Source organism: Eumetopias jubatus, unplaced genomic scaffold (genome assembly GCF_037043125.1).
Source record: "Eumetopias jubatus isolate StellerSeaLion01/CBP00866 unplaced genomic scaffold, mEumJub1_p1.0 scaffold_5, whole genome shotgun sequence".
NCBI lineage: Eukaryota > Metazoa > Chordata > Mammalia > Carnivora > Otariidae > Eumetopias > Eumetopias jubatus.
The window spans coordinates 146872738-146900074 of record NW_028274811.1 but is presented as its reverse complement, the minus strand read 5'-3'; the positions used below and the strand labels follow the sequence as shown (position 1 = coordinate 146900074).

The 27337-nt window shown below is 43.1% G+C and overlaps 1 protein-coding gene across 2 annotated transcripts in view; it reads right to left on the bottom strand.

Annotated features, from left to right (window-relative positions):
• The window catches only part of SEMA5A (semaphorin 5A), a 307625-nt gene that overhangs the window by 257451 nt on the left and 22837 nt on the right, over window positions 1–27337 (bottom strand). For both annotated transcript variants that reach the window (XM_088023722.1, XM_028122663.2), the window contains exon 2: window positions 6097–6196. In XM_088023722.1, coding sequence (XP_087879848.1) covers window positions 6097–6196 — 100 coding nt within the window. The remainder of the gene's footprint in view (window positions 1–6096; window positions 6197–27337) is intronic.

Sequence of the window (27337 nt, the reverse complement as noted above, 5' to 3'; positions counted from 1 at the left end):
CCCCAGTTCCAGCAGGGAAGAAAGTGCAGAGATTACTCTGGGTTTTTTGGTTTTTTTGTTTTTTTTTTTTTTACAACAGCAAAAGGAACACGATGTGCAGAAGTCTTTCCCACAAGAGTGTCTGTAGACCACCTGTTTCTTAAAAGCTCACACTCCTGGACCCCTTCCATCCCACCGAAGGGACAGAGGAAGCTTCACTTTGAATGAACAGTGGTGATACTTAGGTACGCTGATGTCTGGCAGATATTGGACAAAACGTAACGAAGCCAGCAGACAAGGAGTGGGACTTTCTAACACAGATAAGGTTAATTAATCAGGTAGGCCTCCTGGAAGAAAGGAGATTAATAGGTACAAGAAGGCAGAAGATAAGCAAAGAGAAACCTAAGAGAAACACACATCTATAAATCTAGTGCCAACATTGAGAAGAAAAATGACAGAGAAGAGAAAATATTTAACGAATAAACTCAAGGATAAAAAAAATTTCAGGGGGAGCCTGGGCTGCTTAATCAATTAAGTGTCCAACTCTTGATTTCGGCTCAGGTCATGATCTCAGGGTCTTGGGATTGAGCCCCACATTGGGCTCCATGCTCAGGAGGGAGTCTGCTTGAGAGTCTCTCTCTCCCGCTGTCCGCCTCCCTCCTCTCTCTCTCTCTCTCTCGCTAATAAATAAATAAATCTTTAAAAAAAAAATTCCAGGTGAAGAGCAGGAATGAAAAGGGCCATCCTTTCCTTCATTACCAGCTGTTTTTCCTAAATCATAATTAATATAAATAGAAGGTAAACATCATCACCACCCTGGATTTCTTTGCACTACAGGGGTCTACCACTTTCTGGATTCACTCCTAATTGCTGACTTCATTCCACTCCACAAGAGTTACCTTTAATTGTGTAAACTTGACTAAAATGTCTCCTCTGGAAAACAGAAAGACCAAGTGGCTACTGGAAGCAGAACTGCTGATCTTATAAAAAAGCTCCATTTTTTCTTTTAATCATATACTGCTTCCAACAGATTAATTCTAAGGTACAACTCTAAAATAAAAACAGTAATTAAAAATAACCACCACCAAAAAAAAAAAAAAAAGAGTAAATTACATTGGTCAATTTAAGGAAAAAAAAGTGACTACATGAATCTAAAATTCAGCTCTTTGTTTAGATCCAGTGGCAAAATCATTCTGAAAGGAGGAACTTAGTCTAATGAAATAGAAGCCTGCCCATTCATTCAGTGTGATCTTATGGGAACAGATGCTTTAAATACTTAAAGCAAATTCAGTGTCGGCATAACAAAAGCAAGTTAATCATTCCTTTTTATTTTTACTTTTGCAGAGTCAAACCAAGGGCAGAACAATGCTTGAAAATAAAACACTAGTATTTTTCAAGGCTGGTTTTTGTGATTACAAGGAAGATCAAACTCTGTTTTGGAAGCACAAGGGTTGTAGTTCTTATTTTAGTAATAAACACGCAGGCTAGAAATCTATACATTTGTTGTACAGACAGATGTACAGAAATATCTTCCCACATATGGAAATAGTCCATTGACTCTAAGGGCAAGGCAAAGGGCTTGTGCAAGGTACAAAGCTCTGGGCTGGTCCTCACGTCAGGTCAGGTGTGCAAGGAGACTCATGCATCCCCATTTACCCTTTCACTTGATATCTCCATAATGCTCCCATTTAATAGAATTAAATTTTAATAGAATTAAAATCTGAAATTTCCAAGGTCATAAATTGTTATATTTATCATCAATTATGACTGTTAAGTGACATAAGTATTGACTCTATGTGCTTCAATCCCACCACCTTAATCACCTGCAGAGGGTTGTTCCTCCTGGACTCAAAGGTCCTTGTGTGAAAGCTTATGGGTGAGTGCTCTTATTAAAATATCAGAGGTTGTAAGACTATGCCCACCCTTCAGTATATATACCTATATTGCACTGAAGCTGGTTAGAAAAGAGTAAGATAATCACAAATCAACTGAGCGGTGCCTGGGTGACATAGCCAGTTAAGCATCTGCCTCTTGGTTTGGGCTCAGGTGGTGATCTCAGGGTTGTGAGATTGGGCCCCACGTTGGGCTCTACGCTCAGCGAACAGTCTGCTTGGGATTGTCTAATCTCCCTCTGCCCCTGCCTCCCCCCCCACCACGCTTGCTCACTTGCACGCTCTCTGTCTCTCTCTCTCACTCTCTAAACTAAGTAAATAAAGCTTAAAAAAAAAAAAGAATTCAACCGAAAGACCAAGAAACAAACAAACAAAAAGAATGGAAAGAAACCCCCACATTTCTCTTTGATGAGAGGCTCCTTTCATTACTACTAAATGGCTTTATGCCTTATAAAAATATAACTCATCTGTAAATGCCCCAATTATTATTTGATTATAATCAAACCCTACATTGTATGTAAGCCAAGTTAGTTGCCACTTGGAATAACACTTGAATTTAGCACAGAACCACTTGTCATCCTTACAGTGAACCTGAAACACTAAAGACAGACAGATTCATTTGGAGAATAAAAACAGAATCACCTTCTTACATCCAGCTTTACAATCCTATCTGCAACAAAACTTACATGTATGTCAACATTGTGAACCAGTATTAGTATCAGTGCTTTTACAGTTATCTCTACCAAACCTCTACACCATAACATATTTCTTCACGTTGGAATTTTTCTTCCTATATATAAAATGTCATGAAAAATAAAATAAAATAAAATGGAAACTGCTTTTAGTAGCTTTTTTGACAAAGACATACATAAATCATTCATAAAATATTATCCCAAACCTATAAACAAAAAGAAATCAAATAATGTGGGGAAATAATTGAAAAGGTTAACTGATTATTTCTGAAACTGTGTTTTTTTCTTAATGCTTTAACTGTAGTTTCCACATTTTCTAAAATGCAAATGCCGCAGTGTCATCATTGAAAGCACAAACCTTATTTTAATTTTTAAAGAACCCTTTGGTGAAACAAACTATGAATGTCGATGTCTTTAAAATAACATAAAAGATAATGTGCACCTTAGAAATAGTAAATTTAGGTATCTTTCCAGAAATTCCATGAATTCAAGATGCAAGTACCTTCTGGCACTATGTAACCACAAATTGCTTAAAGAGAGCCTTTCCCTTTGCAGCACAATGAACTTCTTTTTGTGAAGAGTGCACAGAATCTTTAAATGAATTCAATTTCCAGAACATAAAGTATCACTGGCATAAAGTGAAACCATCCAATAAATGGCTTTACAATGCCAAGTGCTAACTATAAGAAAACAGAAAGCCTATCATCGTATTTTCCTACCGTTCATATTTAAACCATTACAGATTTCTTAAATAAGCACCTGCTCTGCAAACTTCTTTTGCTAGGTCAAGCCCTCCCAAACAGGAAGCTGAGGGCTGGGTTATTTTTAAAGTCTTACAACTGGCTCACACTCCCTCTTAAACTCTCTGAGCCTAATCCCACCAAGTTTCCTAGTAAAATTCCTATTCTCCTCAATTAGTGACAACCACCAGAAGCTCACATGCACACGGATGCCAAAATCCAGAGTTATCTGCCCTTACCACGTGCCTGTTAGGGTGACAATCACTTTTCATGGATTACTTTATTAAATCCTCACAACAGCTGACAGGGGTAGAAATAATTACACCAATTTGAAAGCTGAGAAAATTAGACTCTGAAACAGGCTCAAGGTCACGAAGCTGAGCAAGTCCAGTCTACCTCTCCCTTCCTTCTCCTTGTTTCTCCCACCAGGACAGGACCACGGAGATATCTCTTCTCAGTGCCAATTTGCTCAGTGGCTTTTCACATCCATTAAGAGAATCTATGTCATTCGCCAAAAGCCAAACACCTGCAGTGTGTATGCACATGTGTGATGCTGTCCTATCCGTGCAGCACCACGGACTTCCAGAAACAATGGAGAGTCTTTCAAGTCAAGCTCACAGGCAAACCTTTTCCAAAGTCCTGCAGGGTTGAATGAAGGGTAGAAGACTCAGCTCTACCAACCGAGGTCATATTTGTACCTTTTACCCCAGCAGGTGTAAAAGTACAGGTAAAAGGAGTACAACTCCTTCCCTTTGGCTAAGAGTAAGAGCTCATTTTCCCCAAGGGCTAGCTTTGGGGTTAGAGATGGCCACTGCCTTGTGTCCTTGCCCAAACGTGGGAATTTGGAATAAATCTGCTACGAAACCCAACCCATTTTCCCCTGAGGGTCCCCCCAGATGCAGAGGGGCACCTATATAAATCAAATCCTTGAAGTAGATATGTTGAATCAACAGCTATCTTTGAGCTTCTGTCAGGGGAGAAACTGTGTGCTACCTTCTAGAGAAAGAAAGAAAAGGTAGACATATCCTCCACCATCTGATAATGCAGAGTGGGGGGTGGGGGGGTGACACCTGACACAAATCATGCCGTAAGTGCAGTAAGGAAGGCAGATGACAGGTTATGTTAACAGGACCACGCAGAGCAGGGGATAGGAGGAGCTCAGGTCCAGGGGAGGACCCTTGAGCCAGAGCTCTTTACTCTGATTATGAGCTCACCGAGTAGAGAACTTGGGGGAGGGGGTAGCTAATGCTCCAGAAAAGCAAAGAAGTTTGTTACCAAATCCCAGAGGCAAGAAAGAGAACATTTAACAGTGGTGGGCAATAGAAATAACTCTACATGCCTGGACTATGAGAGAATGAAAAAGAGCTCAGTTTGTAAGGGGTGTGGGACCACAAGACACCACAAGGGTGTGATGGGCAACACCAAAGCACCAGCATTTATCCAAAGGGAGCTACCGAAGGCGGGGGGGGGGGGAGCATTTTATAAAGAAGGTGTTGGCCAAGGTACGCAGAAGGAGGACAAAATCTGGAGGCCAGAGGACCAATTAAAAGCCCCTGCAACATCCGGTCCAGGCTCCTTGTGATGAAATGTGATGGAAGTCAGCATCCAAAGTCCCCCATGTATTCCCCATGTGCTGAAGTACGTAAAAATACACCAAGTAAGCCCAACCAATCTGTACTCACTGCCCGCTCAAAAATATCAGAAGAGATGTAGGTGACATGTTCGATGCTAGGAACTAAGTCAACTTCTGTCTATTCATTTAACGTTGTGCCCATACATCTCAATGCCATCAAGTGTTGGGTGGATGCACAAGGGCTCCTAGAGATCTGAGAGCCAAAGCAATGATTCTAGAAACTATTCAGTAAGCCAGATTTAGCTTCACCCAGGTATATATGGAGACTGCATATCCTCTCTTGCTATGAAAGGTATGCTTTATAATCTAGTAAATTGGACCAAAAGAGTTATAAGCACTCAGGCGCCCCAAATGTTTTCCTTGAATGCCAAAAGAGGCCCAAAGGCCTCTTTCTTCAAAATTAATATTTTTCCTAAGAGATGGGTATTAAGTATTTTTTTATACATCATCCTCAAACTACATTGGCAGGATAGGTGATTTGAATGCAAGGATTATGCCTATTTTCTAAAGAAGGAATGATAAGTAGGAGGGAAACAACTCAAGATCTGTTCTGATTGTGTTCTAGTAGCCTCACCATCAAATGGAATGTCAAGTGTTGACCTGGATATAGGAGCACGTGCACGTTAAGTGGGGTATATAACAACAATTTCCTTGAGTTCTCAGTTGACTGGTAAATGGTGTAATCAAGGTCACAGAGAACGGTAATGATGGACATTGGAATGGATGTCAAAACCTCTTGACTCTAGAATTTTACTGAAGAATGTACTGAGAAGTTGAGAACATGGTTTCTGGAGTCAAAATGCCTGGGTCTGAAACCTGAGTCCAGCTTTTATTGGACATCAGACTATGTCCTGCCTCCGTGTCCTCATCTCTACAACAGGGATGTTGACAATACCTACCTCTCAGCTTTCACGAAAAAACATGAAATTAGTTCATGTTAGAACAGTTCCTGGCACATGGGAGCCCCCCGAACACTTGCTATAAAGAACAGGCGTCATCCTATTATTAGCAGCAGACTTTGGGGCAACCTTATGCCGTATTTCATTCTTAGAAGTATTATTTGGCACTCATCAACTATGGCAGAGAAGCTCACATGTAGCTGCACAGATGTCAAATGAAATCCAAAATTATCTGCAGTGGCGAAACATAAGATCTCTCACCTTGCTCCTACAACAAGTTCTTTCTGTCCTGGGTCAAATGTTAACTGCGAGAAATCCACAGCATTCTTCGCTCTGAACTCCCGTAACCAGGGGCCAATTTCTAAATAGGAAAAATAAATAAATGAAAAGATAAAAATGAATGATTTTAACTCCAGGGACCACAAAATGTGCACAACAGGTAGCAAACATTACATTTCAGAGAGGATTTGGAGGTCCCCCGATGTGATCGTGTAGGGGCCACGGGAGGTTTCCAGCAGAATGTCACAGGATCCACACTGAGGATGTGTAAAACCTAGAGAACGGCCACCCAGTAAAGAGTGAGCAAGGCATCTGTGCTCAGGTGTGATTTACAAGCCAGATGTGCATTTTCCTCTGGGCTCTGGGCTGGGCAGAAAAATCACACAGCATTCACACGCTTCATCAAGGGAATACTGAACACAAACAGGACCATTTCCTATGCGTGCTCAGCGGCAAGAACTGAAGACTTGAGAAGTACAAAGCCCTCCTTGGGACCCAGGACAAACACGGGAGCACCAGTAGCGCTCCTTCACAGTGGACACCCTATGTCTGTCCTTTGGGTTTCGATTATATTCTATCAGGCGTGTTAAACTCATACAGCGCTTTCTAGACGAGAAATCCAGTTACTTCTAGGCCTTGTTGGCATTTTTTTTTTCTCTATGGGAAACCAGGAAATAGTCACTCTTTAGAGGCAGGTTTTTCCACAAGACTGTGAACTCCTATGACACAGCCTCCAGCCTAGAGTCCGTTCATGATAACATGACAGCGTTGGAGAGGGACAGAATGCTGCTCCACGAGCCATTTTTGCAACTTTTATTAGCACATTTCCGGTACCACAAAAATACTCTGGGAGTTGCCTGCCAGTCGTGGCTTGCCTTATCATTATTCCTGACAATTAGGCATGTTATCTGACTGTCATTTTTTTCTTGGATTTACTATTTTGAGTGATATCACACTGACTAAAGAGGCACATGACAAATGTCACATCAACAAAGTCACTGGTGTAGCAAAGGAATAATGTCTTTCAACAAAAGCAGATGCCAAAACCAGATTTAATATGGAAATGTGCCCAGGTCCCATAACATGTCCCGCATAAACACCTTTGTTGATAGGATCGAGATGGCTTATTTTCCAGGAATGGCTCTGTATAATAAATAGAGCATTTCTCTACTACTGGTTACTGGGGGGAAATAAGGTCATGAACAGAAAGTTCTACTCCACGTAAAAGAAACCAGAGTTGAGTTCTATAGAGACCTGTATTTGGGCTTTGAAATGTTAATGTGTGTCTTGATTCTTTTTAGAAGTTTATATAAATTTATTCATTTTAGAGCCAAGTCATATAAAAGAAAACACTTAATTATAGTAAAGTAGGTACAAGGCCCTGGAGCTATAGAAAGTTGTTAATAAATGGTGTGTTCCAGGAAGTTCATAATTCAGTTAGGGAACTAGAGCTACTATCTTCTTTAAGCACAGGGTCTATGAATAGATCTTTACAGGCGTTTAAAATGTTATAGGAAGTATTCACACATAGAAGGGAGAGATGACAGGGCCCTAAGTAAGAAGACAGGAAAGATCTAACCGCGTATTTACAGTGCAGACGTGTTCCACAGGAACAGAGCGAAGCGGGATGCCATGGTGCCCCGACGGCCATAATCGGTGTTGCTCACCTTCTTGCCCCATCAGTTCTCTGTTTCTGGGAGCTGGAGCCGAAGGCTCTTATGTCTGTAAAGCTCCCTGAGATGCCTACAGCCCACAGCACAGTACTCCGATTGTGGGGAGGCAATCATAAAAGATGCAATAATGAAAGAGCAACAACCGGTAGGTGAATTCAAGAGAAGGAGATTGAAAAATGAAAGACACGAGGGAAAACAGAAAAGAGAGAAAGGAAAAAGCAACAGTAAGCCAAGAAACCACTGGGATGCATAACTGACAGGTGTGTTTAAATATAACTGTAAACATATTCGCTCCCAGGTTCACACATTTGGACTTGGCTTCGTCCGTGACAGAGAGGCTTTGAAAAGTTCTCAGGCAAGTACTTGACCCATGAAAGCAGGTATCTTAGGAATGTGCCTGGGCCACTGGCGGGCAGGATGGGGCAGGAACGTTAGGTGTCAGAAAGCACCACGATACACCCGTGAGGTGGTGGCTGTATTTCCGGCGGCTACGCAGATGCGGAAGGAAGACATGGTGAGGGCGTCCCATGGGCCTGAAAACACTGCAGGTGAGGCTAAGGGAACAAGTGGAAGATAACAAAATCATTCCCAGGCTACATGAAAAGGAAAGCAATGATGATGAGACACAGGCATCAGGAGGTAAGCGTCGTCTGAGAGAGGACAGGTCAGGTGCAACAACGGACGAGATCACATGGGAAGAAAGGCTCCAGAACCATCGCTGAGCATGGCTAAGACCTGGAGGTACCCAGAAAGCTGTTTTAGTTCAAGAGCTTCATCACACAGACAGGAAACTCATGACCAGGGAGCCCTGCAAGGACTGGAGTCCCCGGCTCCTGAGTCTATTCTCCCAAACTCACAGCTCCCAGAGCCGGGCACACATGTCGGACCCGAGGAGGCAAGAACAAGGAGGTTGCAGGAGGCGAGAACAGAGGGTCACAGGCTGACCTCTGTGTCGGAGGGGTGGACATACGAGCCATGTAAGGCGAGAGAAGGCTGCGAAAAGACATCAGAAAAAAAATCCGTGAACTTGCCTCTCACGAATTAATCTCTCTTTTCCATTAGACAAACGGGAAGAGAGTGGCCAATGGGCACAGGAGGAAGAGACATCCTTCCGGTTTGGGTTCCCATACTGAGGGATGAAAAGGGCTACACTGCTTCTTAAAATGCCCTCGAATAATAACAGGAGGCATTTAGACAGGGAGAAACAAGTGAACGACCTATAGTTCTATCACTATTGTTCCCTTTTCCTTATTTAAATTTCCAAAAAGCTACCCCACTAAAACAGTGTATTTGTGTGGTTAACACCGGATCTCAGTTGGGCAATCTGGACACTCTCTTCTTTTTTTGATTTTCCCGTGCATTCCTCCAGGTCTGGCTATCCCACTGCATCTCACCTGCCCTCTATCTGACCCAACACCACGAGGGCCTCGGGGGAAGGGTCCGGCACCCACCCAGCTCTCACTGAGAATGTGCCTGTCCCAACACCGCTCCTCGCACTTTCCCGGCAAGATCAGAGGCTGGTGCTCTCTCCTCTGTGCTGAGACCAGCCTCTCCTCCTCTGCTCATCCACCTCTTCCGTCTTCTTTGGTCCCTTCTCTAAATCACCTGTTTTCTCCAAAACATCTCCCGTGTTACCAGGCCCCTTCCCTCTGTCGGGAAGTATACACATATGCCCTCATTATGAAAAAAAGACACCTTTTAAAATACATTTTCCTTACACTCTTGTTATGACAGTGTCAAACACCCAAGACAAAATGTATAGTAAACTCTCAGGTACAGTTTGTCAAAGAAGGCAGTAGGCTCAGTTTCACACGTACATTTCAACAACCCCTTAAGGAACATGTGATGCCAACTTTATACAGCTTACTTCAGGGATGAGACAAAGAGGTAAAGCTTCCTAACGCGGTTCTGAGGCGACTGTGGTCCTGATAATCTTGCCAGTAAGGTTGCACAAAGACATTATGGGAAAGGAAAATCATTGGCTAACCTCATTTAAGAACATGGCTGAAAACACTGCTAAGGGAAGACGCCTATTAGCAAATCACACACGCACACGCACACGCGCGCGCGCACGCACCCACACCCACACCCACACCCACACCCACACACATACCCCGTTTCATATGGGAGAGGGTTTATTTCAGAAACACAAGAATGGATCAACAAGCTTAACATCAGAAGTTCTATCCGTAGAATTTGCCACCACAATAACAGATTTCCATAGTAGCATGAAGAAATTATTAGTGCTGCTTTAGAAAGCATCGGAAAATGAACCATCATAAATACAGACAGCTAGAAGAATACAATGTCAAGTAAGGCCGGTGAGGGCAGAGTCTGAACATGGGGCGGATGGCGGTGAACAAGCTCAGCAGATGCCAAAGAAACGCCAGGGCAAGTGAAGAGAGCAGGGGACGGCACACAGCACATAGGAGGTTGAGAGTACAATTTCCAGTAACATTAACTTTCTAAGAACACGCTCACTCCTCCCAAATAATGGGTTCATGTTTTTCCTCTTCTCTCTCTTCTGATCTTGCTGGAAAAAAAACCCATTTGATGAAATGGAATTTAAATATGGCAGCCAACACAACCTTGTTTGGAAGTTAAGTAGTCACAGAAAACCTGTAACTTCAAATTGAATACTTTGTGGATAATTTTGAATATTTGACAGTAATCATGCTAGCTCATCCATTCATTACACAAATAAGGCTCTTTAAACATGGCCTCTGGCAACAACTTTCTACTGCAAAATTAGCTGCAAAGATACATGTGTGCCTTTTCTTACGACCACATAAGCACTCCTGTGATTGTCTTGTAAATATTCTAATAAAAAGTATACTGATCTGATTTTTAAAAGAACCCAGCATTACTGTTTCAAGAAATAACTTTTAGGAACATATGTCGGTGTTAATAAATTTGGCCCAAATGATGGCATATATAAACTAGAGACTTGCGCTTACAGACTCAAGTTAGTCACTCCCCACCCACCCCCAGAAGAAGAAAGAAAATTTTTTAAAAAGAATAAACGTGACTATTAAATAAAAACACTGTAAAGATATCGAAGGTAGTCATGCTTGCAAGCCAAGAAAAGTTTTTAGAACGTGGTAAGTAAGAATCACAGGGGAAGACCAGCACCGGTCCCGAAACCCGACAGTCCCTCGGAAAACCAGATGGATGGCTCCTCTAAGTCCAGAGACCATGCTGACTGGCAGGCAAAAACTGAGCAGTGAAAACCTCCGAGGTCAAATAAGAGTGACTCTGGGGAGCCTGTTCCATTCTTCCCTCCAAACGTCAGTCAATGAAGGAGCCCAGAAAGCAGGACTGAGAAACTTCTTTGGGGGACTTGAAACCCATATCGGAAAAATCTAACAGGTAGCTTCCCAAGTAACACATTATGTAACACATTTGGAAAGTAACAAGAAGAAAGAAAAATCAATGTCCTCTTCATTGCGAAAGTGAATCGATTCCCACTGATGTATACTGTTAAATAAAAACTGCCACCCACTCAGTTTAATAAATAAGGCATTGATTGTTTCTGGTGGTGTGATTATGAATAACAATGATCTACATGTCAGTTAAGATCTACAAAAAAGAGCATCCCCATTGTCACTAGTTAGGTTTCATGCTCCAAGGGTCTTGGTGTAATGGAGGGAGGAGAAAATGTCAATAACCATGCAGTGATCTGCTTTATCAGAGCAAGGAACATTCTGGAAGGAGAAGGCAGAGATGATGCAAGCAGAATGGAATGGCCAGATGGCTCGGCAGTCTAGGCCACTCAGCTCTGACGTGTGGGGACAGGGCACTGTCCTGAAAACGCAAGGGCTGGGTCCTCACCTTCCACAGAAGACCACTCCTGCCAGCTGGGCACCTCGGGCCAGGAGGAGAGGTGCAGAGCATACTCTCTGCTGAGCCTTCCACAAGTGCTCCTTGCCTGACCTTTCCCTGAGTTGTGAAAGAAACCATCCAACAACAAAAATACCTATTCCTCTTCAAAGGTGGCATGAGTCTCCCTTCCACAGACATCATTTTCAGCTTCGGTGCATTACATAACCATTCTAGCAAGGCAATCTGAGCTAAAACATGACTGGAAAACAAAGGAGGGGAATTCTGAAGAAGCCATACAAAGAAGACTAGCATGGCCGGTCAGTGCTGGTTTCCTGTGCCGTCGCTGGACCGCTACCGTTTCTCTTCCTTTTCCTTTCCCATCTGCTTTTCCAGGCGTGTTCCTCCAACACCAATCACTCAGGGCAAGACAAGCACACTTCAGGCAGCAGCCACAGCACCCCGTGCCATGCTTCACCCCCAAAATAAGATACACCCAGGTGTTCAGCTACAGGAGCCCTGCCTGTAATTCTTTAAGGTATTATAATAGATTTCAGTTCCAAAGTTTCATGTGTTTATCCAGTGGCAGACCAAGGCAAACACTTCACCAGGGAGGAAGGATGCAAGTTCACAAACATTTCTGCTTGTGAAAAAAATACACATCGGAACAACCAACGTCTCCTTTTAACACATTTTTTTGTTACTGTGTATATTATCAGTGGTTACCTAGTTTCAGGAATTATGTTAGACAATTTCACATGTTAACCACGTCTTATTTCATTTAGTGTTTAAAATCCCGTGAAGCTAGAGCTATAATCTTTCTTGCAGAAGTAAAAATTTTAAAAATTAACAGCCTTGAGTTTCTGATAAGTTAAACATCTTGCCAAATATAACATAAGTGGTAAGTGGCTAAGCTGGAATTTAAGCCCAGGATAAGACTAAGGCAGTATTTCCATAAGGTCCAAGTTAAAAATCAATTTTCCCAGGAATGTATAAAGTGCATTAATCCCTAGCACCTAGTAATACATCAGCATGGATTAAATCTATCAGAAATGGTAGTTGCCACCCACCAAAAGAGAGCGAAATTAGACAGAAAGGAAGAGGTGGTAGTTTTCAGATGGGGCACAGGAATGTTCCAGCCCAAGCCACCCATTGGGCAGGTCACAGCTGGAAGAAGGAAGGTCCCAGAAAAAAGCATAAAGAGACCAGGGTCCCCACAGGCAATAAGGCATCTGGAGGAAGAAGGTCCCAACTGTGGAAGGTTTATCTTCATCATTTTTTTCCAAGACAGGTCCTGATGTTAGCAGAAATATGCCAATACTCCATGTCTGTCTTTAGCTTTCTAGAAAGACTGAAAAATACCAGGCCAATTTTCTTTCTCCAAATGTAAACACCTCTAATACTTTCACTATAACTGCCATCTAGGACTTCGTAGAATCGAAGTAGGTATAGTAGAGGACACAACCCTGGCTATCCTGCAATCCTTCCCCCCGACTTTAGAGTTTATAAAACTAAGGGCAAAGAAGTTTCATGACTGCCCAAAGTTACACACCAATGAGGACAAAGCAGAGGACCCCAAGCCCTACGATTTCTGCGCCAATCTATCTTCTTCTCATCACAGCTCTAGTAGAATATCCATCCAAATGGGAATACCATCGTGTGGTCCCCGAGCACACAAAACTGTCTAAATTATAGTACTTTAAGGGACCAAAACGTCTAGCTCTTAATTTAGATCTCAATATATTCATCCACATATTGGTATGTGTACATATACATTTATATATGCACACACATATGCATGTGTTTATTCGCACACATATACATACACAGATATGTAAGTATCTGTAATTAAAACGGAGAAGAAATTAATCCCATTAGTTTGGAAGTTCTGCAACCAATGAGATTTTATGTTTGTAAAGTTTTGTAGTATATTAGCCATTGGTTTGTAAGTATGACTCAAGATTCAACATATTAACATGTATTCATGTTCGAAGATTTTTAATCAAAAAAGCCCCATCACTTTGTTAGCTTCCCCCCCCTTCTGCTTATGGACAGTTATTAATTAAGGGACCTTAATTTCCCTCTTTTCCACCAAATTCTTAGAGAGATTCTAGAAGGCAAAGTGAGAAGTGAATTAGACCACAAGTCTCCTATTCTCGGAAGCACAGCTCTTTGAGGTGGTGTTACACTGTGTCACTTTTTTCCAGAAGTTGGGGTGGACTTACGTTGCTCCATCCTCATTTGTCTTTTGGCATTCTCTTATGCTCTGACAAACTGAGCTAGCCTTTTAGATCTACATGAATAAACAATTAAACCATATACCAGCACACCTCAACTTGTTAATTAGCAACCTACAATTTACACACTTCCCTGCTCTCCCCCTTGGAGAGTTTTTGGTAACACCGCTTATCTTAAACATTTGTCAACAGCGAAAGTCATTTAATGCAAGTGTCGGTGAATTTGTAGCTCCATGTGTAGGTTCTGAAACGTAAGCTAACTTTCTCTGAGTTCGTATGAATTATTTATGAAGTCCAGCATACATGTTTCTAAACTTTTACCAGAACAGTGCCAAGTGTCAGACTTTCTGATCAGCCTTCCGCTCAGGTTTTAATCTCTACTGAACGCTAACATTCTTCTGATATTTTTGTATGTTTTATAATCATACCAGTTCCTGCTCTATTAAGGACAGTTATCCATAAAAATAAAACAAAATGGAATATGTTGCACACTAAAATAAAGAAAGAAATAAGTGTATTAAGTATATATATACATATATCTATACCTGGATACAGATGTATATGTAGTTATACATATTTATATCTAGAGGCATCAATATGTTCATTGGTGTGTATACGTGTGTGTGTGTGTGTGTGTGTGTGTGTGTGTGTGTGTAAGACACTAAATTAGAGGGGGGAAAAAATCTCAAAAGCCTGCTACAGGAAATGATCAAAATGTTCAACTGATGTGACTTTTTTAAAATAAAGCCAAAATATTCCATAATAACCAATTTGGGATGCCTGGGTGGCTCAGTCGGTAAAGTGATTGCCTCCGGCTCAGGTCATGATCCCAGGGTCCTGGGATCAAGTCCCCATCAGGTTCTGTGCTCAGCAGGGAGTCTGCTTCTCCCTCTGCCTCTACCCCTCCTCCCCGCTCATGCTCTCTCTCTCTCTCTCTCTCTCCCTCCCTGACAAATAAATAAAATCTTTAAACATGATAATAATAACCAATTAGGGAAAGTAAAACATTTTTTTTTGGTAAAACACTTTTATACCAGTAAAAGCAAAAAGGATCCAGTATACCAAGAAGGCGTAAAGCATCTTTCATTTACATTTTTATTTGTAAACATGACACATAAAACACAGCATTTTAAAATGCTAACAGGCAGTGCTTCTTCCCATCCTTTCTGTGCTCAGTCCTGTACCCACTCAACAGGGGTCAGGCGGCTCCATCAAGCCTCTTTGTATGTTTCCTTCGCAGTGACAGTTTCAACACTTAATCCTTCTGTCACAGGTTCACCACTGGCAAACTCCACCAACTGCAAGTTTGGCAAAATATCTGTGCTCTCGAATTGTGTTCTTCTAAAGTTCACTGCTTCACCTCGGACAGCATGGCTGGTAGATTTCTTAAGAATCCAAAGAGTTGTGATCACGCACTTTCTACCTGCAGCATTCCCTGATTTGGGTCTTCTTAACTCAAACACAACTGGAAAGCCACAAATGTAAGCTCTGTTTTACAGCCTGGAATCCCCAGTATGATATAGGCTTACATTGTAAAGAAGTATTAAATAATAGCCACGAATCTGTTAAAATTACAGGCAGCAACACATACGCTCTTCCAGTAAGGGAAGGAGTGGACAGTCTGCCTCGGGAAGGCAGCTGTAGATAAAGACTGGCCGGCGACAGGCTGAGGGAACGCCTCACCCCTCTGCGAGATTCCTGTTGCGACTTTCAAGCATATTGTTTCTCCAAGTTAGACTACAGCAGGATAACATAGAACTGATAAATGGTTTTTTTATATTTTTCCTGAGTATGCAGTTTAAGAGAAATCTTAGGAGACAAAATTTCATCACAATCAACTACCATCTTCATAACCAATTGAAACGGACTCCCTTTTGGAATCAAGGGTGGGATTCGTGATTTCTACCATTTCCCCAAGTCTTCGTTTGTTTGCATGATTTTCTGGCCATACCAGGAAAACCTGTTCAATCTCAGGATCCCAATGCTAGCGGGCCCCAAGAAATTCTTGAGTCGTCCAAGGGTTACCGGAGACACACCTGGCAAGGTGTAAAGAGAAGCTTCTGGAATGTTGTCCGTAAACTGGTTTCAAAATCTGCCTGGCAGGCTGGCGTTATCCTTCCCTTTTGTTTATAACTTTTAAGATCGTGGAAACCTCCTATTTCATTAAACCATCTGGAGCAATTATTCCTGGCGGCTGCAGGATCAGAACCAAGCTGATAAGAAGCAGGTTTTTATTGCTGGATAACTCACACAAGAAGCAATTTCTATTCATCCATCCATCAAGACAGATTTTTTTTTTTAATTTAAAAGATTATGCAAATGCAAATGTAAACAAGGCAAGACCTTCCAACCCCTGGACTGTGACCAGCTTTGTCCTCCAGGCTGTGAAGCATGTTCCAGAGCTGTCCTGCCCCTAAACACTGCGTGGCTTTCCAACAGGAAACTTTGCTGGTGCAGAAGGTCTTAATTTTGCCTTGTGACCTGCAGCATATGACTACAGGCTATAAAATCTAATTGCAAAATCTTAATGTTGTGCCAGAGGACATTAAAAAGTAATTTCCTTCAGATTTATAACTTGAGAATTACAAATGATGTTAATGTGACTAAAAATATAAAAATGAACTGTTTCTACTCAACAGGCACTGAGATTATTCCAGGAGTGGCCATGTGCTTGCTCTGTAAGCAGGGATGAGCAGAAGCCTGAAAGGGTAAAAATAAAGCTATTTGTGCAAGGAAGTTTCCTTGCTTGAAGACATTCTAATATATCCCAAGATGGACTCTTTGCCAAACTACTGATTCTATCCATTCACCAGAGCTAAAACATTTTCCAAGACTGACCCAGATTCTTCCAGAAACTTCAAGTTTAAGCATTAGGGTGATATGCATCTAGAATGGGCAACACAATTACTCATTTACACAGTCAACGAATAATTCTTGAGTCGTTGCTACTTGGAAGAACCCACTTGAGGACTGAGAATGGAAGATACAGAGTTATGGAAGACAGACCTCTGCCTTCAAGACATTTATAATTTAGCTGAAAAGATATACACACAAGAGAGCGAAACTGAAGAAAACACTAACTGGTACCAAAAAAGTGCAATGGTCAATGCTCTAAGGCAGCCCTATCTAATGAAAATAATAATGTGACCTACACATGTGATGTTGAATTGTCCAGTAGCTACATTAAAAAATGCCAAGAAGCAGGGCACCCGGGTGGCTCAGTTGGTGAAGCATTTGACTCCGGCTCAGGTCAGGAGCTCGGGGTCCTGGGATCGAGTCCTGCACCGGGCTCCCTGCTCAGCAGGGAGTCTGCTTCTCCTTCTCCCTGTGCCCCTCTCCCCTACTTGTGGGCGTCTGCACTCTCTTTCTCTCTCTCCCCCTTTCAAATAAATAAATAAAATATTTAAAAAATTTAAAAATGTTAAGAAGCAGGTAAAATTAATTTTCAACAATATATAGTTTATTTAACCCAGTATATCCAGGATATTATTTCCACACGTTACCAAAATAAAAATTGTTGGGATATTCTGATTTCATGTGTACGTTCTACGCCTCTGAATGCCAGTGTGCATTTGCACTGATGCACATCCCCATTTGGACTAGCCACTTTCGAGGGCTCAACAGCCAAACATGGCCCGTGGCTCCCCTCCTGAACAGCGTGTAGCTAAGGTATTAAGAACAGGGCTTCCCTGTTAATAGAGAAGCGTTGTTCCATTACATCTATTATTGAAAAACAAATTAACTCTGGGTCTTCTCAGAACCAACGGCCATTAACTCTGCAACAGAGGCTGATTCCAACAAAACTGCCCTCAGTTCACCCAATTGCTAATGCAAGTGACATGGTCCTCGGAGTGAGGCTGACTTGAGTTTGAATCTCAGACTCCAAGGTTTCATCGGTGGGGCTATGAGGCCAAAAGCGGTTGCCTCATTTTTTCTTAACAAACTGTATTAACAGAGGGAGAATAGGAACACAAGAGTTTGCATGGAGAAGAATGTGTAAACCAATGCCTGAGAAGCTTCTGGCAGAGCACCGAAGTCATGGGAGGGGGTCTCCAGAACCAGGGGTCTGCACCCTCTCCACTGCAGGCGGTAAAGGGTGGTTTTCACCTTTCCTATGAGTTCACCATGAGGATGGCCCTACTATATCTTGTGACAATGTCCTGAGTACCAGGGAGAATATCTGTCATTCGTTTTAGCCCCCCTACAGAAGGACGTGCAATTTCATGTACATCACAGTCTACCTGTGAAGGCCATGAGGGCCCTGGAATGTTCAGGAAGGCCACGAACAACTGAACAGGCAACACTCTGGCAGAAATCCATTCATCAAGCGAGAGACTGTTCAGCAACTAGTTGACTCAGCAGGTCTGGGGGGTTCAAACCCCGCCTATTACAAAGAAAAGTTTGACCCTTGACTGACTCCTAGAGATAATCTCTAAGACCTTGGAATATCCTGCCTGATAAGATAAGAGTGCCTCTGTATTCCTGGGGGCCTGGGGCCCCGGCCACATAGTCTGTGCTAGCAATGTGACGGATGGCGGGACCTTTGACCCTGCTGCAGTCACGTGATACACTTGCACAAAGGTTTTCTCTGTCTGCACGTTTCCACGGCCACAGCCGACTGCCTTTGCCTGGCCGTCACTCCCTCTCAAACCTCCGGGCTCTCCACTTCTGTTTGTCCCCAACACATACACCTCAGCTGTGCTACAACCAGCTCTTTGCTGGACTCGTTCTCACGTCCCCACTTGGCTAACATGACTCGATCCTTTCAAAATGATCCCACCTACTCTCTTAACGACTATGAACAGGCTGGGAGCCACTCAAGAGAGGGGTGCAAGTTCATGCTCCCCATCCCTCTGACCCACCAGACACTGCCTAGATAATTTAGCTTGATTGCTGATTATATTTAAGCCGCAGTCACGAATGATATTCTACCATTCTTTTCATTGTTTTACATGTGAACGAGTTTCCATCCAAAGAACGTGGTGAATTTATTAAAGAAAGCTAACTTGAATTTATACAGGATAATTGTCCACGTCTAGGCTCTGGAACAGGGACTGGCCAATGACGGCCCATGGACCAAATCAGGCCCATGGCATTTTTTTGTAAATAAATTTTTATGGACCACAGCATGCCCAGGTGTTTGCCTATAGTCTAGGGCTGCATTTGCATGACGTTGGCAGAGCTGAATACAGACTGTTTGACTTCCAACATCTAAAATATTACTATCTTGCCCTGACCTCTGCTCTAGAGGAGAGAGTAAGAGTTCAATAAACACATATTACAGATAATTAAACATACTAAGTGTAATTCTTTAGTTACAGAAAAAAAAAAAAAAAACACCAATTTCAACAACGAGAAACTGGGAGTCCCGAAAGAGCAAAGGGACTTGCCAAAATCCAATCAGCCACACATCAATACAGATTAATCTAGAAAGATTACTCACCCTACACGATTCACCCTATATCACAGGACATCAACAAGTACTAGCATTTCCAAGGTATTTTATTCCATTAGTTTCATATGGCCTTTAATACCTTTCAACTAAAATGAAAAAGACATACAGAAAATCATGAGCCGACTCATAGAAAAAGGTTGAGTGTTCTGTGCACAGTCACACAAAATCATTTTGAAACCCCAGCTAATTACTATACTTCCATCTCCTCCCAGAGAAAAAAAGCAAACCTTCTGCAAACCCTAGCAGGGCCTATTCCCTATTAGCTGGTGTTACCGACGATTCCAGAAAACTGACAGCCCTCACTCGCAGGCTCACTTAGGTCCCAATAGCCCCAAGTCACTCAAGATGTTAGACTGAAAGAAGAAAAAAAAAAAAAAAGCGTGTTTTAAATATGAAACCAAAGCTGACATTGATGGCCTAAGGTTTTTATTTCCAAGGGAAGTGGATTCCTGCCTCCGCCCAGCCTTCGCAAGAGAACTCTGCCCTCCACACCTCTGAGTCACCGACCTCGAGGAAGACAGATTCACGAGGGGTAGAGTGAGGAGACAGGGCAATGAAGGCTGGCTTTCCCTTTGTTTGCCCACTTGGGTGTACTTTGGGAAATCCGCGGTCGTTTTTGCTTCCAGGGACTAACCTGACCCCAGCGGTGACTGGGTTTGTCTAACAGCTGCTCTGGTCCCCAGCCTGCAGCAAAGCCGCTGTGTGGACAGGCTGAAAGCTGCGTTTATGAATTCCTTGGAGAAGTGAATTCAGTGTCACAGTCACGTTTCTAATCTTGTTTTCGATTTTTCTTTGACAAGTTCATATCCTCATTTCCTGACGTATCCCACACAACTTCAGAAACCCTTCCCAATCTGAGCCTAATTTCCACGGCCAACGCTAATCACTTGCTGGAGCGACATTCCAGAGTTTCTGGGGAAGACCACTCCACTGGGGTGACATTTAAGCTGAGACCTGAGTGACAACAGAAAGCCACACAGAGATGCGGGAGAAGCACATTCCAGGAGAGAGCCCTGTCTGGGAGAGGCCTGATGGGAGGGATGAGCCAGGGTGACTGAATAACAGAAATAAGGCAGGTGTGCAGCGAGAGACATCGGGAGGGAAGAGCTGAGAGGGAGATAGGGCCTGTTCAGGTAGAGTCCTGCAGGTGCAGGCGAAAAAGTGTAGATTCTATTCGACGGGAGCAATTGGAAAGCTCTTGCTGCAAAGGGCCAGATAGTATTTTAGGCTTTGCAGGCCATATGGTCTCTGTCACAACTACTCAACTCGGGTGCTGTTGCTATAGACAAATATAAACTTGTGGGTGTGGCTGGGTTCCAACAACATGATATTCACAATACCTGGAGGTGGGCCAGATTTGGGGGTGGGCTGTCATTTTCACCAGCCCCCATTCTATGGCACTAAGAAGCTGAGGTGGATGTGGGGAGGGTGGTGGGGAGAACAGAAGCTACTGTGCATGTTTAAAAGCTTCTAGGGCTATTGTGTGGAGGATGGACCACAGAGGATGTGAAATGCAGGAAGTGAATACGCCTGAGCAGTCCAAAAACACCGAGGGGCAGATACAGTTAAGTGTTTGCAACTAATTGGGGCCCTAAGGAAATGTGAGGAATTAAGGATGACACCCACGTTTTCCATGAGAGGTACTCAATCTATGGGACCATTCCTGAGACAGGAGAGACTGGAGGAGAAAGAAATAGGCTTGGCGTGTGGAGAACAATCCCGCAGTTCTTTGATGAACGCCTAAGCGGAGATCCCCAACGGAAATCCCAGTGGAGTTATGAGTAGGTAGCGGCAGTTCTGGGGTTGAACTCAAGATAAAAATTTGATGGACATCAACACATTGATTTTATTTACAAGTCTAATTGGGATATTTAAGGGAGCAGGTTAGAACAAGAAGAAAATGGTCCTCACACTGAAAGTCAGCACAAAAAGACTCGAGAATGTCAAGCAAAGGAACAAATAAATACATGCAACAATAAAGAAGCAAATCCCATTTTCTGCATTCAGAGGGTTATGTTATCCCTCGTCATTCATTTGCACCTCCTACAGTTAGTTCACTGCAGAAGTCAGAGCTAACAGTCATGAGGGTACTGATCTTAGTTAATTTGATGACTTAGCCCCATCCCTGAGACCGACAAGCCATTTGTCTGCATATGTGCTTTAAAGAGTCTCCCAACTGGATACTATTTCCAGTCCCATAAATATAAATTCTAACCTGCCTCTTTGCCCCAATTCTTTCTCTGGAAGACACCGCTTATGGCCCTAGTTAAGTCCCAGCCTCACCGAAGATGCACTTCCTCTCTGCCAGCTCCCAGGAAAGTCAGAGGCTCTGTTGGTGGTCATTAAATGGGTACCTCCATCCTGTGCTAACCGGTTACTAGGTATCAGTTCTGATTTGCCTCCGCTTCCCAGTCAACCCACTTCCGGACAGGAGCAGGAAAAGAGGGGAGTGTAGGTGTGTGCAGAAAGTTCAGCTTTGCCTGTCTGTGCAGAAAGTTCAGCTTTGCCTGTCTGCGCCTCCGGCTATGGAATGTAACTGATACGAAACTAACTACAAATGTATGCTCTAGGATGAAGGAGGTGGAGTGGGCTGACTCTTCGGATTCCAAATCAGACCCAAAAGAAAAAAAAAGGGGGGACTTTGCTGACAGTTACAAGAAAGTGCACGCGAAAAAGAACCCCCACAGAGTTCAAAGGGACCTGTGTTTAATCAGACAAAAACAATCTTTGCAGCCTCAGGAACCCATCTGATGTGCGAGGAAGTTGTACAGTTGGATGGTATTAGGCACGGAGGCCAGCATACGTGTGTACTCTTCGCTCTTTGTTTGCAGCTAGTGTTCAAAGAGACGAACTGTGTAGAACAGAGAGTGAGGGAGATCAGATCCATGAATTAATCCTGTGGTGAAAAGCAGCTTCCTGGGATGAGCAAGTAAGTGTCCTAACAAACACGGGAGTCACAGTCTAGCAACTGTCAAAACTCCTTCCACCAGTTCCATCAGGTAGCTTGCTCCATCTCTTCCGATGGAGCTCTCATGCACCTGAAATGCCCACCAAGCTGCCTCCTGAGCGCACCAATGAGCTCGACTTCAGGAAGCCCTCAAGAGGACCCGGCGGTAGCTGGCAGGATCCTGTTCTTCTGAAAAATCCTCCTCCTTCCCGGGCCCACGGACTAGGGGCTCTGTCTGGTTCCTGCCTGAAGGTCACACGCATGGCCAGATCTCCATCTCATTAATTATAACTGTTGGCAAGTCATTAAAAATCTCATTTCATTTTACCATTCACCCTCCTTTTAACTGACTTTTCATAATTATAATTCTATTTTTGATATACTAGACCTATTAAATTTAATGCCAGGCAGAGATTTTAGAACTCCTGAAGAAAAGACTGATGGTGCACTGCGTCCAGGAAAGAATGTACAGTCCTTGCTCAGGAATACAGAAGGGAAAAGGGCAGTGTGCTCTATTTTCATACATAGAGAAGGAAAAGTCAAGTTAACTGCATGTGGTCAGTATAATAATGCTGTCCTTCTGGAAGGGCCACAATTAGCGAGAACTCTTTTCACAAACAGGACAACCAAGCTGATGACTCCAGCTTGAGTTCGTTCTTTTTCCGCCCCACCAGTTATAAACAATTCTATTTTTGTTCTTCCCAAAACATAAACAGTACTATATTAGATACCCGCGGAGAGGGAGAGGAGAGACTGACAGTATCTTTATAAATGCTAAGAACAAACATAAAGCTCTTTTCAAAGGTCGAGTCTGTCCACAGGACTGGGAGGACAAGGGAGGATGGGAGCAACCGGTACCCAAGAAGCCCACGTTTAGTTGGTGATGTCAAGAGAAAAAGCCTTGGAAGAAACATCTCTTTTGACTGTCAGCAGCTTATACTGAAGGGACACGCGCAGGGGAATAATTGGATGCCCGTGTAAAGATGAGGGGATCATTTGGAACTTCCATGTCTTAAAATATGCAAGGCGAAAATTATTTATCTCCACATCATATAGGATAATATCGATGGATATTTATGGATAAATTTCTAGCCTCACTTCTTTTACTGAAGTTGTTGAACTAACGTTATGTGGACATGAATTGTGAGAAGGCCTTTTCCAGTGCTGAAATTCAACCACAAAAGAAGGAATTATCACAAAAGGAGGACTTATCAGGTTTTAATCAAATTGGACTGAAGACAGTGGATCATCGCAGACTATGATGCAGCAATAACCCCACGCACGCACACACATCCATTCACAGACTCCTCTGCCTGTTACTTCTCTAATGTGCTTCCTTCTGTCCCCTGTGCCATGACCTTGGTTTGGGCCACCATGATCTCTCATCCGCTTCAGTATCCACATCAGTATCCTTAGAACAACTGCGGCAAAACCATCCCAAAGGGGTATCTCCAATCCTAATCCCCAGCCCCATCACTCTCTCTGCCATCCATTGAACGTGCACTTTGGGCTCTAACTTTGAGCCAGGGGTTATCCGGAACTTCCCATCCCTCCTCCCTTTCCCCACCTGTTGCCTGCCCTTCACTGGAGAGCTCCTACAGATAAGCCCCCCTGAGTCTCCACAGACAGGAGGAAGGCCCCCGACCATGAGCATACACCCCCCAAGCTTTGCCCTATCGGGACCCAGGGTGCCATGTTCAATTTGCCTATTTGCCCATCACTCTGCTTCCCGTATCCCCCGTGCCTAACACAAAGCAGGTACTGCCTTCATAAAAATGTATTTAAGGAATGAACAGATACTGGTTGCAGGAATAACTGAAGGAATAAACGTCGGACACAAAGGTGAATGAATGAACATAAGTCTTAGGTACCAACTCTATAATGAAAACAATGAAACTAGATGTAAGACAAGGCTATGGATGGATGTCAGAGTGCTTTCTACTAAATTTGGGGTGCTCTGCTCCTCTGTCGTGTAATAAATACACCTGGGACCTAGAAAAGGAAGCTCCTATTTTGGGCACTGGGGTACACCATGAGATATCGTTGCCTTAAAATGTTTGGATTCAAGGAGCAAAGTATTGGCTCAGAGCCTCCTTGTAAACATGACAGCCAGGGGGCTCTGGGAAGCTTCTCTTAACCTGAGGAGGGGGCGTATAAACGTCTTGACTAGGGTACAGCAAGCCTCCCTTTCCACTTAGGCCCCCAGACCCTCAGCTCAGCACCCAAACGACACACGCACGCGCACGCACACACGCACACGAAGACATGCACACGGGGTAGGAGCAGCAAGCTGCAAGCTCCTCACATCACCGCCAAGGAGTGTAAAATCTTAGAGCCCAGCTTTGCAGCCTGACCTGGCGGAATTCTAGTCCCTGTTCTGCTATACACATGCGCCATGGACTCATGGGCGAGTTACTTCACTCCTCTTAGTCTGCACTTGCTCTTAGCCAATGTTTCCTGGGCTATACAAAAAGGTAGAGACATAGCCACTTTATAGAACTTTTATAAAGACTAAAAAATATGGTGTTCGTGAGGCATCACTGGAATTCAAGACTGCTTTTAAATTTTACTTTTCTCGTAGCCTATCGTGATGATCGGCATTGTTCTCCAAGAGATTCCCTCTGAAACACAGGGGCCAGAGTGGGGGCTCCCCAACATGTTCAGATTGAAGTTGAACTGATGACAAATTGACATCCACAGAATCTAAAATGATTCCTCACTCTCGTGGAGGATGTGCCATAACATTTATGCCCACAAGAATGCTTCTCTATACCCAGTTTTGTCCCTTCCTTTGAAAAATTCAAAATTTCATCCATTCCAACCTACTCTGTCTTTGTATTTGGCACCACATCATGCTGGCTTGTTCAGCGATGAAGTACCCACGTTAGCATAACGTAACCATTTTCTTGAGGGCAAGGGAAAAAAAGCAAACAAGAAAACCATGGAATCATTTACCCTGTGAGGACAAAATGCCCATGCAGTTTCTTCAGGACCACTGGGGCAGGGGAGGCAGAATGATCTGGAATCCAAGACTGTAATGATCTACATTTCCTGGTTGATTACCCTAAGGTCATGATAACAGATTTCAGGATTTTTGTGGTCCTCACTTTATGAAGGATAATGAAGGAGCCCGGTTTTATTTAGCTTTTTAAATTCAAGATAAACAAGAATTTCAACAGTGACATCATCTTCCAGTAATGGCCTGTGAGCCCTTTGGGCAGGTCAAGGAACCAGTCACCAAATGAACTACCATTCACCTTTGTAGTGGACACATATCCCATCTGTAGTTTGGACATTAATCAGAAGTTAGCATCCAGTATGGGCACACATACTTGGGAGATAATGTATAGGGTACTATCTACTGGGATGGGATCCTGATTCTGTTAGCAGCCCTGATAGAATCCAGCAAGCAAGATCTTAAGAAACTTGACAGGTTGGATATGTTTCAAGAGAGACAACATTTTAATAGTCTACAAATCACTAAAGATGTTTTTCAAAATTTGGAGCTTTTCTAGCTCCAAAATACACCTATTAATAAAGGCAACTCCAAAGAGAGGTTAGATTAAGAGATAGAAGAAGTCTCTCAATAGTATTCCCCCAAACAAGTACATTTTTATTATGTTCCACACTATGCTTTTCATAACAAGACCGTAGCTTCCAAAGAAATGAGGCTTTAGCACACACTCTTGAGGAATTGCATTTCAAGTGATGGTGCATATAATAAAACCACAATGAAAATGATAACGCTAACGATGCTATGTATCGAAGGCACACAGTAATCTAAGGACTAAACTAGGCAACAAGGTGGTTATTTTACCCCTATATGCACCCCTGAATCCTTGAAAAAGCCCCAAAAGGGAGATATTTTTATCCACATTATTCACGCAGGAAAACTAGAACTCAAGAGCCAAAAGGCAATGAAGAAAAAAACCACAAATGATGAACACTCTTTATTTTAAAATTTTGTCTATCAATCTCTAATTTATCATTTGAATGCTTCACTTTCTGTTTCCTTCATTCCTACTGGAGAGAGTAAGCTCTTTGAAAGCAGAGAATTCAACAGGAAGATATTCTCTCCACCAACATCTATAAAGCTCAGGTGTGGGGTACAACAATGAAGAAAACAGAAATCCCACCCTCTATACACACAAGCCCATGTATGATCATATACTTCACTCCTTGAAAATAAAGGAAGAACCCATGGCTCTTTTAAGAGAGAAGGGAGGGAAAATGATCAACATTAGACTATTATGGTAATCTCTACTTCTTCTGTGATGTAGGATGAGCCATATTTTTCTTACATGTTATAAGTTCTAGATAAATACTTAAATGAATTTCTTATTCTGAACTGAAATATGGATTGATCTCTTCCTCTCTTTGCACTATATTCACACAGATTTCTCAGAATTTTTTTTTTTTTTCCAACTCAGAATACTCTTCTTTACTACATCTATTCTCTGTCTCATCTTTTCTTGGCTTCTTGCTCTGGCCATATGGGTTTCACTTGTATCCACTACACACTTTAAAATCTGTTGGGAATCAGCCCATCATATGGGTCTAGGGGCTTAAGTTCTGCTTTGATTGGGTCTGCTGACTCGTAGAGCCACCCACCATCTCATTGATAAGTATTCTTTGACTCTGAGCTCATCCCTAGCAAGAGTTATTCCCATAAGAACCCCTGGCCCGGGAGCTACGGAGATACCGCAAGACAGGAAAACAGAGAGGGTCCCTCTCAGAGTCTGTGGTTCAGTGTTTATGAGTCCATTGTCAATTTCTTTGCTTGGGGCTTCTCCCTTGCAAGGATAGTACCTGTTTAGATTCCCCCGTGGGAGCCCATAGAGCAGGCTTGCTGTTTCTCTTTCAAGAGTCTGACCCACCCCCCACCATGGCCTGCCTTCTTCCCTCTTCCTAGGGGACCGATATGTACTTCTTTTGGACTCCCACGTCACAGCTAGGACAGCTCAGTGTGGCTTGCAGCATTATATAGAACGCTGAGCTCCTGCTCTCCCTGCCGATCAGTGCCCCCCCCCCCCCCGCCCCGCCGCCACTTCTCCCATCCTCCAGCATGTTTTGAAAACGCAGTCCCTGGGCG